At 42.4% G+C, this 11,753-nt stretch overlaps 1 protein-coding gene across 1 annotated transcript in view; it reads left to right on the forward strand.

The window, feature by feature from the left end:
* mycbpap (mycbp associated protein) overlaps positions 1-9,519 on the forward strand; it is a 70,523-nt gene extending 61,004 nt beyond the window's left edge. Inside the window, exon 19 of the mRNA XM_060898319.1 lies at positions 9,427-9,519. Coding sequence (XP_060754302.1) covers positions 9,427-9,519 — 93 coding nt within the window. The remainder of the gene's footprint in view (positions 1-9,426) is intronic.
* Positions 9,520-11,753: the final 2,234 nt, after the last annotated feature.

Consider the following 11,753-nt stretch of genomic DNA (forward strand, 5'->3'; position numbering starts at 1 on the left):
CCATTGTAGGGTGTAAAAATTATTCAAAAATACCAAGAACACACAACACGTGAACAAGTCTGAACTACGGGAACCGCGAGACTGTACTGTACAATGCGCTCATTCGTATCAGCCAATGAGCAGCAGCCCGCCATTCAAACTTCAGCCAATAGCGAGCGAGCATTCGGGTCCGAGAATGTAGCAGTGCGTAAAAGTTCGATATGTTTGCCGCAAATGACCGCGAATCGCTGAGATTTCCGTGAATGTATAGGAGATATGTTCTATATAAAATCCCGCGAATATGTGAATTCGTGAATACTGAACCGTGAATAGGCGGGGGTCTACTGTATTTGACTTGATGCGCGCCACCATTTTGTTTTTACTCTACTCACTGTATATGAGCTGATAGCCTAGTAGTAGAGTAACCAATCAGAGCACACGATTACTCATATCCAGTGAATGTGGACAGAATATATATATAAATTAGATGTTTTTGTTTTGTTTTCTTCAAAAATAAATTGACTTTAATTGAAGATTAATTAGGGCCCGAGCACCATTCGGTGTGAAGACCCTATTGTTTTTCGAAGGATTATTTATTTATTTTTTTATTTTTTAATTTTTTTCTGTCACGCTTGGCTTTTTTTGGAGGCATTTCAAAACTCATGGCACGAAAACTCATGAAATTTGATACACACATCAGTCATTGTAACCGCTTCTCAGCCACAGACGTTTGGCCCTGGGCGTGGCCCAGGGACTTCATAGCGCCCACTATGCATTAGCCACGCCCAACAGGAAGTGAGGTAATTGGGCTTATATGCGTTTGGACACATGGTCATTTTTAACGTACTCCTCCTAGACGGTTCATCAGATTCATGTCAAACTTGGCAAACACGATGCCAAGATATTGCTGATATTGAATTGTGAGGGGATTTTTGATATCTTGTAATATGTTGAAATGGCCTTATGATTTTAATATCTTGCCACATAAACAGGAAACATGTCAGAAAGTCACAGTGCATTGACTGTATGGTCGGACACTTCTTACTTCAATAGATATTATGATTATTATGATAACCTGACGCCCCACAGATGTTTAGCCCTGGGCGTGGCCCAGGGACTTCATAGCGCCCCCTAATGTCATGGAGTCCTTGGACTGGCATATAGTTTCAGCTACGCATACCAAATTCGGTACGTATGTAGTTCATCCCAAGACGAACAACTTTCGTATATACATTGCATTAGCCACGCCCAACAGGAAGTGAGGTAATTAGGCTTATATGCGTTTGGACACATGGTCATTTTTAACGTACTCCTCCTAGACGGTTCATCAGATTCATGTCAAACTTGGCAAACACGATGCCAAGATATTGCTGATGTTGAACTGCGAAGGGATTTTTGATATGTTGTAATATGTTGAAATGGCAATATTATGAATTTTAATACTCGCCACATAAACAGGAAATGTGTCATGAAGTCATAATACATTTAATGATTTGGCTGAAACCTTTCAGGTTATTAGAGAATGTGATTATTATGACATCTAGACACCCAATATGCCTGTCTGGTATAGCGCCACCAGCTGGGCAAGGAAAGAATAGGGTTTTGAATATGTGTGTTTTGACACATGATGAATTTTAACATGCTCCTCCTAGACGGTTCATGAGATTCATGTGAAATTCGTTATATGTGATGCCAAGATGTCGCTGATATTAAATTGCGAAGGGATTTTTGATATCTTGTAATATGATTCTGATTCTCTTTAGCCATTATGGCATCTTTATTAACAGTCACGATCTTACACTTTCTCTAGTGGGGAGAACTCCGAACTCTTTTCATCTCTTTACAAACATAACACGCCTGGGCATGTCCTAAACAAAATGTGGTGTCACAACATGAGTTTCAGGCTTGTGACTTTTAACCCACTGTGGTGAAAACAAAACACTACACCTCATTAAACTGCATTACAATCACATATCACGTTATTGTAACAACTGAGTACATTAAATAAAAGAATATCTCTTAATTATTAGGGCCCACTCTCTCAAGTACGCACTCACATGCACACGCAACATCTATGAGCACACTCTCTTTCACACACACACTTTCTCTCTCTCTCTCTCTCTCCCTCCCTCTGACAAACAGACACACACACAATAATAGTGACCTGCCATCATTGTGCATTTTGCATATGAATGTGCATGCAGAATTTTCATATGTCTGCAGCAAAATGCACAATGATGGCAGGTCACTGTTATTGTGTGTGTGTGTGTGTGTGTGTGTGTGTGTGTGTGTGTGTGTGTGTACATGCAGAGTTCACACACACACACACACACACACACACACACACACACACACACACACACACACCGCAGACACAGGAAAGCTAAGATGACTTAAGATTACAGCGTGAGATAGAGATAAGGAGGAGACGCGCATCACCTTTGAACATTTGATGAATGTATGACATGTGACTGTTTTGTTGGGTGGCGGAATGTCCTGAGTTGCAGAACCACACGTGCGAGGGCCCGTCAAGGCCGCTAGCATCTTTAATCTTCTTCTTATTATTATTTTTCTGTCACGCTTGGCTTTTTTGGAGGCATTTCCCATGCACGAAAAGTCATGAAATTTGATACACACATCAGTCGTTGTAACCGCTACTCAGCCACAGACGTTTGGCCCCGGGCGTGGCCCAGGGACTTCATAGAGCCTTGAAATGGCCTTATGATTTTAATATCTTGCCACATAAACAGGAAACGTGTCAGAAAGCCACACTACATTGACTGTATGGTCGGACACTTCTTACTTTAATAGATATTATGATTATTATGATAACCTGACGCCCAATGGGCCTGCCTGTTATAGCGCCACCACGTGGCCAAGCAGGAAATGTGCCAGAAATTGGCAATGCCTTAACTGATTGATCTGACACTTTATAAAATATTGTGTATTATGCTTGTGATGATATTCCCATGTGTAATTCAGATGCCTAGCACAGCGCCACCATCTGGCCAAGCAGGAAATGGGCAAAAAATGTTCAATTCATTAATGGATTGATCTGAAACTTTACAAAATATTGGATATCATGAGTCTGATGATATAACATGTACAATTCTGTGCACACTCATACACACACTCAGTCATATGCATATTTATGCATACACACATACACTCTCTCACAAGTAGGCACTCACATGCACACGCAACATCTATGAGCACACTCTCTTTCACACACACACTTTCTCTCTCTCTCTCTGTCTCTCTCTCTCTCCCTCTGACAAACAGACACACACACACACACACACACAATAATAGTGACCTGCCATCATTGTGCATTTTGTTGCAGACATATGAAAACTCTGCATGTACACACACACACACACACACTGCAGACACAGGAAAGCTAAGATGACTTAAGATTACAGCGTGAGATAGAGATAAGGAGTAGACGCATGTATGATTTTGTACACATATAAATGTACATTTTCACACCACAGAAATACACACTTACAGTCTTTGTCTGTCTATCTCTCATCCGTCAAACAGTCATGGCATTTGCAACATGCACATCACCTTTGAACATTTGATGAATGTATGACATGTGACTGTTTTGTTGGGTGGCAGAATGTCCTGGGTTGCGGAACCACGCGCGTGAGGGCCCGTCAAGGCCGCTAGCGGCTTTAATTTGTCTTATATTTTCAAAGCAAGATGTATTAAATTAACCACAACATTTTTTTTTACTCATACTCACCATGGGTGCCAACATTTCTGCCCCTGACCATGCATATTAAAAACTAATTGAGCAACCTGAGGTCATATAGTAGCCATGCTGGTGCCTTCACCACACACTGAATGGTTATCTACTGGTGGATCCTTTCACCGAAATATGCGTACTTGGATAAGAGAAGTTCAGTAACCAGTGTTTTATTTAGTTAAAGAAAACGATGTTATAATTTGTTGTAAATCACATTATTATGAATGTATTCAGTTTCCACCTGTTTGTTCTCAGCTCAGACTTCCTCACTTCACATGCATTCATTTCAGTCAGCGCTGTCGTGTCCTCGTCCTCACACCACTCTAATGCTCTGTTTCTCTCTCATGGGTCTGCTGTAAACATCCATAATGGGCTTTTCAATCGACCCAGACACGACTGCGCCATTCAGAAAAGAATCAACAATCACGAGTTTGCATTAAAAACCTATAGTCAACCTCCCTGACCCTGATTTTCTGTCTTTCTGAGGACGTTTCTTTCCCTCTCTCTGCCTTAATCTTCCCTTCTTCTCAGTCCATTTGAGAGTAGACTTATAGTCTTGGCTATACGACGTTACAGCATTTTTACTGATTTTAAATGTATTTATTAATTAACAACAATGATTTAAGAATGTATTTACCTTCATAGATACACATATACACACACACGCAGCACGATTACTATGATCGCAACATGCCTACTCTGTCTTTAGGCCTTTACACACTGGATAGGACACGAAAACAAAAAAAAAAAAAGTGTTTGAAATTTTTGCACACAGAGTATGCATGTCGAGTCCAATGCAATTTTTAAAAAAATTATAATACATACAGGACACTTTTTGGATGGAATAAAAACGCATTCCATTCCCTTCTAGCGGGTTTCATTCATTTCGTTTGATAGCATGCAATATTGTTAGCATATCGCTTATCCTACATTTTACGTCACTCTACCCAATGGAGAAAAAGAGCTGAATATGGTTTACGATATTGCATGGTTGTCAAGACAACATGACGTCACACGTCGGAGCTGATACGAATATCCAATGAGAGAGTTTTCTGCTGCGCATACGCAGGAGCATTTCTTTGTTTGCCGGGAAAGAAAAATTTACATTGAACACCCGAAAGGCTACCAAAACTTCATTAGATATTCTTTATGCATACTTACAAGCAGTGTCGAACGGTTACTATTAGAGCTGGGACTTGAGCTCAGCCAAAACTTTGCCAGACAACAAAAAGCAACAGGGCAAAGGATTTTGTAAGGGATTAGCGTCAGGCTGCCAGGTCGCTCCGTTGTGTGTAGCTGTTGATGTTGATTTTAAAAGTCACTCAGTAAATTACACGGGGAAATGAATCCTTAAGTCTGATTGAAAAATACTGTGGCGAGCATGCAGCGTGGAAGAAGAGTCTGGAGACAGAAATCTTAGTTTCTCGGTTGTTAGCCTGTAACTCTCGATAGCACTGATTTGACTGCTTTATTAGCATTCGCTAACACTACTGATGAACGCTACACCGGCTGGAAGGCGACTTCACTGCTGTGCTGACGGCACCAATTCACGGTTAAACTCATGTTGGCATTCGAGAAGGCCGAGGGTGATACATGTTTGGTCCCTCCCACTATAAATCAAAATCTGATTGGTTAATTAATCTGTCACTTCCTGCATAAACATACACTGCCATGGCCTTCTGTCCCGGCAATGAAGTCCTAACCAATGAGTGAGCAGCTCGAAACTCTTCTCAGCCTAGAGACAAATAAAACGATCTCATTGGATAACTCGATTTTAATGTTTTCAGGACAGTGACCCTTTCATGTCTGAAGCACATTCAATCGAAAATGAGGCCAAATTAGAATCAGAAAATAATTATCATGAAATTATGAAAGAAATTAAAGAATGAAAGAAATTAAATATAACATTTGAAATGCTGATATGTTTGGGCTTCTCTGAAGGACTAGAAGGTCCTGACAGTTCCTCTCTGGTGTATGTATAATAATAATAATAATCTCATCTCATCTCATTATCTCTAGCCGCTTTATCCTGTTCTACAGGGTTGCAGGCAAGCTGGAGCCTATCCCAGCTGACTACGGGCGAAAGGCGGGGTACACCCTGGACAAGTCGCCAGGTCATCACAGGGCTGACACATAGACACAGACAACCATTCACACTCACATTCACACCTACGCTCAATTTAGAGTCACCAGTTAACCTAACCTGCATGTCTTTGGACTGTGGGGGAAACTGGAGCACCCGGAGGAAACCCACGCGGACACGGGGAGAACATGCAAACTCCGCACAGAAAGGCCCTCGCCGGCCCCGGGGCTCGAACCCAGGACCTTCTTGCTGTGAGGCGACAGCGCTAACCACTACACCACCATGCCGCCAATAATAATAATAATAATAATAATAATAATATTGGCTGGCTTTTTTCATGGTCTATCAGATATATTCCTCTCAGCTACTTGTCTTCGACTCGTTCAGTATCATGCTAGCTGAATGGACTATATCTGAAAAAACGCCTGCCATTATTTAAATATGTCACGTTTTATTTCGTGTTTGTTACCTCACCCGGGACGGAGTCTACCAGGGGTGAGGTATTGTTTTCGGTGGGGTTTGTTTATTTGTAAACTATATTACGGGAAAATGGCTGGACCAATCTTTATGAAACTTTCAGGATAGATGGGCATTGGTCTCAAATAGAACCTTCAACATTTTGAGGGTCATCCAGTCAAGGTCACCAAAAAGGTCAAAATCGTTTTTGTTGTGTCTGCTGCCTCATATAGAGGCGCTCGCCACTACGTCATCATGCTGTAAGAATGTAAGTGTAACGATTGCACACTGCGCATGCGCTTACGTGTGTTCCGATTAAAATGGCCGGTGAGTCTATACAATTCGGTTCACTATTCGAAATTAATGGACTAGACTAAAGAAATCCCTTTCAGACATGTTTATGCTTATTACAGAGGGAAAGTGCGTTCCACTGAGCTCTAGCACCGGGCCATTTCTGGGAAATAAGAGTTTGGGTCATGGCGACAGTGTGTGTATGTCAGCCTCGGTTCGGAGGTTTCAGTTTCGAAAACTGTAAGAGGTACGTGTAGAATAATATAAAGTACACACACTTGGTATATTTTACTTCTGTGATTTTTAAATTGTTCATTTTTGGATTACGCTTCATTTTTGTGGCTACCGCCTCAGAGTAAATATATATATGCTATATTTACTGCATGGACACAGGATCAGAAAACTACTTTATTTATAAGCAGCAGCCACATGGACCCATAGGGAAACGATTTTTTTTTGCAATATCTTCCTTCATGGGCGGCACGGTGGTGTAGTGGTTAGCGCTGTCGCCTCACAGCAAGAAGGTCCGGGTTCGAGCCCCGTGGCCAGCGAGGGCCTTTCTGTGTAGAGTTTGCATGTTCTCCCCATGTCCGTGTGGGTTTCCTCCGGGTGCTCCGGTTTCCCCCACAGTCCAAAGACATGCAGGTTAGGTTAACTGGTGACTCTAAATTGAGCGTAGGTGTGAATGTGAGTGTGAATGGTTGTCTGTGTCTATGTGTCAGCCCTGTGATGACCTGGCGACTTGTCCAGGGTGTACCCCACCTTTCGCCCATAGTCAGCTGGGATAGGCTCCAGCTTGCCTGCAACCCTGTAGAAGGATAAAGCGGCTAGAGATAATGAGATGAGATGAGATCTTCCTTCATATTCATCATAAGTGCTACCGGGCGAGGTTTGTTTTGCCTGGCAACACTTGTAAGTTATCCATAAAACATTAACAAAATGACTCCCAGCCCCCACATCAAGACATGCTCTTAAAAAAAAGAAAGTTTTGGCTACACCTGCTGTTGGAACCGAGAAGACGACAGGAAGAGTTTCATAATCTTATTCAAGAGTGGAAGCTGAGACACGGGATGTTGGGCAACGAGCAAGAAAGCAACATTCACAGTGTTGTGTGTTCAAGGGTGAAATATTCAGTTCCTGGATGTGAATACCAAAGGCTCACCACTACATTCGCTGTCACCCACATCACAACATGACATCCATTCCTCACAATGGGATTATCTCATCTCATCTCATTATCTCTAGCCGCTTTATCCTGTTCTACAGGGTCGCAGGCAAGCTGGAGCCTATCCCAGCTGACTACGGGCGAAAGGCGGGGTTCACCCTGGTCAAGTCGCCAGGTCATCACAGGGCTGACACATAGACACAGACAACCATTCACACTCACATTCACACCTACGCTCAATTTAGAGTCACCAGTTAACCTAACCTGCATGTCTTTGGACTGTGGGGGAAACCGGAGCACCCGGAGGAAACCCACGCGGACACGGGGAGAACATGCAAACTCTGCACAGAAAGGCCCTCACCGGCCCCGGGGCTCGAACCCGGACCTTCTTGCTGTGAGGCGACAGCGCTGACCACTACACCACCGTGCCGCTCCACAATGGGATTAGTTGATGCATTTATCCACTGTGCAAAAGCTCTGAAAAATTGACCTGCAAAAAAAAATTCGCTTTTTCAGTGTGTAATCACGTTCTGCATGAAAGTACTCTTGACAAAAACAGCAGTTAAAAAATTATATAAATGCGTGAATTACTTGTACAAACACCCCTGGTGTGTAAAGGCCTATTCTCTCTCTCTCTGTCTCTCTCTGTCTCTCTCTCTCTCCTGTCTGATTAATTCAGCAGATGCTTCTCTGAGCTCTTTGTTTTGTTTGCTCCACAGAGCAGAGACCTCTTAGTTTATGATAGAAGTGTATACCTAATGTATATTTTATATTTTCCACTTATTAGGGGTGTGCATTTCTCCTTATTTGCCCCTTTCACATATCCCACAATCCACTGCGTGGTTGGAAACTTCCGGTGGCCAGTCCCAGGCTGCTGATAATGGTACAAAAACCAATATTAGGCTATATAATCAGTTTCTATGTTCAAATCTCGGGTACAAGCCGAAATGTGATGTTGTTATTAGATTGCTTTTATATGTCTAGTTACTGGTTCCATGGTATTTTCTGTCAGCCCAGAAGTTTTTAATCGGTCATCCTTATATTATCGCCCATCCAGCCCTTTCACTTTCACTCTCTGCATTGTTTACACGAAATACATGTTCCAACTCCTCAGCACTATAACTCTGGCCAACAACATCTACAGTGTACATTTACACTGATGACAAACTGTAAATGTGCAATCATTCCGAGCAGTATTAATCTTGGAAAAATCTGTGAGACCATGCAAACCTGTAATAATATTTGAACATTGAAACTGATTATACAGCCCAATATTGGTTTTTGTACCGTTATCAGCAGCCTGGGCGTGACCACCGGAAGTTCCCAACCACAAAGTGGATTGTGGGATATGTAAAAGGGGCGAACAAGACGATTCAGGAACTCTCTCGGTGCAAACAACAGTTTCAATTTCAAAACAAAGGTATCGACTATGCTTCGGTCACACACACTGACAGGCACAGGGCAAGTGGCAGGCACACATGGCATGCCTCTTTAACTGTGATTTAGGGGCACAGAGGCCATGCCACCTTGATGGGGTTGAACAAACCAAGCCTCCTTCACTAGGTTAGAGGCGCTTAGAACAGATAAAGAGAGATACAAGTGAATCTACCCTAACTAAAACTATTCAAAGGTGATAGAGATAATAATGATGAATATCTCTCTCTCTCTCTCTCTCTCTCTCTCTCTCTCTCTCTGTTTTAGGTGTACGTCCTTGTGGAGAAAATGATTGATTCTTTTGCAGGTCTGCTTGATGAAACTCAGCAAATCCAAGAAAACCTTCACAACAGCAACTGAAACATTCATGTCTATCATTCATTATAGTGCACACAACACATACACACCCAGATGTGCACTCTGTATCACAGTGTTACTGTGTGTCAACAAATGTCTGTCCTTCTCTCATTTGGCTTTGGCTATGTTGAGGTGGTCTGTTGTCCTTTGGAACATTAGAAATGTGAGAAATAAAGAGAGCCTTTTCATAGCCCTTTATCTCTGCAGACTCTGTTTCCTTGTTCATTCAGGCTATTTCCACATTACACAATGGAACCGTTTTTAAAACCAGTTCTTAGAGAACTCAAACAGCCCCAAAGTGCCAAAACGAACTGATGAAGAACACTTACTACCTGGCAAAACTCCCATCCCTCATTCCCATGTTCACAAGCCCTGTCTCCGGCTCTGTCCCTGTAACTGTCCCCCACACCATCCCCAGAATAGCTTCAATTTCCAAAATATCTTTCTATCCCAACCACATCTGCACAAGTCCCATCGATATCCATATCCCATTCCCGTAAGTCCTGTGTCTATCCTTACCCCATCCCCATAAGTCCTGTCTCTATCCCTATCCCATCCCCATCCAAACTAGTCATGTCTCCATTCCTACCCCATCTTCATAAGTGCTCTCTATCCCTACCCCATCCTCGTAAGTCCTGTCTCCATCCCTACCCCATCCTGGTAAGGCCTGTCTCTACCTCTACCCCTTCTTCATAAGGCCTGTCTCTATCCCTACCCCATCCTCGTAAGTCCTGTCTCTGTCCCTACCAGTGATGGGAATAACGGCGTTAGAAATAAACGGCGTTACTAACGGCGTTATTTTTTTTTTAGTAACAAGTAATCTAACTAATTACTTTTTACATCGTTATAATGCCATTCCCGTTACAATAAAATGCTATGTGTTACTTTATTAAAGCTGTTTTCATCTGGCACGCTGCTCGTTCAGCCTTTCTTTACTCTGCTTTAGTGTGGGGCGGGGAGATGCGAGACAACAGCATAGTAAGCCAATCAGAGTAGATTTGGACAACATACGTACAACATACGTAGGTAGGCTATGTCTACTGCACTACTGCACACAATCAGAAGACACAGCAATGGCGAGCGGTCAGCCCAAGACTGCGTTTTCAAATTGGAAATACAGCCATTACTTTTCATTACTTGAAATAAAAGGCAAAAATGTCTAAGTGCAATGCACATTATGTCAAGGAACAAAGCGTTTGTCCTCATCAGTGGCCAGTAATTCAGACCTTATGAAGCACCTCACCTCATCTCATGGCAGTACCAAGCTAGTGGCCAAGAATGCCCAAGGTAACATTAGCAGCCCAAACCTAGATGGGAGCTTTGGTGATGCACAAGGAGATGGAGGAGCCACACCATCAAAACAGCAAAAGCTTGATTTTTCGGATCAACGCAAACTTCTAACTCAGTCTGAACTAAACAGGCTAATAGCCAGGTACGTGGTTGAAAACATGCTGCCACTAGCAACCAAAAATATTAATATAGTGTAGATAACGTTACTAATTGGTTCTGTTAAGTGTCCATTTCAGTCATTAAACACATTTAACATTCACTTTTATTATGATTACACTAATTGAATTTTTTTTTTTTTTTTGTGTGTGTGTGTGGGGGGGGTAACACAAAATGTAACGGAATAATTACTTTCCCTGGTAATTAGTTACTTTTATGACAAAGTAACTCAGTTACTAACTCAGTTACTTTTTGGGAAAAGTAACTAGTAACTATAACTAATTACTTTTTGAAAGTAACGTGCCCAACACTGGTCCCTACCCGTTCTTCGTAAGGCCTGTCTCTATCCCTTCCCCATACTCATAAGTCTTGTCTCCATTCCTACCCCATCCTAATAAATGCTGTCGCTATCTCTACCACTTCTTCATAAGTCCTGTCTCTATCCCTACCTCATCCTCCTAAGTCCTGTCTCCATCCTTACCCCATCCTCATAAGTTCTGTCTCCATTCTTACCCCTTCTTTATAATTCCTGTCTTTATCCCTACCCCAGCCTCATAATTCCTGTCTCTATCTCTACACCTTCTACATAATTCCTATCTCTATCCCTATCCCATCCTCGTATGTCCTGTCTCTATCCCTGTCCCATCCTCATAAGTCCCATCTCTATCCCTACCCCATCCTTGTAAGTCCTGTCTACATTCCTACCCCATCCTCATACACTAAGTCCTGTCTCCATCCCTACCCCTTCTTCCTAAGTCCTGTGTCTATCCCTACCCCATACTCATAAGTCT

This window comes from Neoarius graeffei, chromosome 18, assembly GCF_027579695.1.
Source record: "Neoarius graeffei isolate fNeoGra1 chromosome 18, fNeoGra1.pri, whole genome shotgun sequence".
NCBI classification, from domain to species: Eukaryota; Metazoa; Chordata; class Actinopteri; order Siluriformes; family Ariidae; genus Neoarius; species Neoarius graeffei.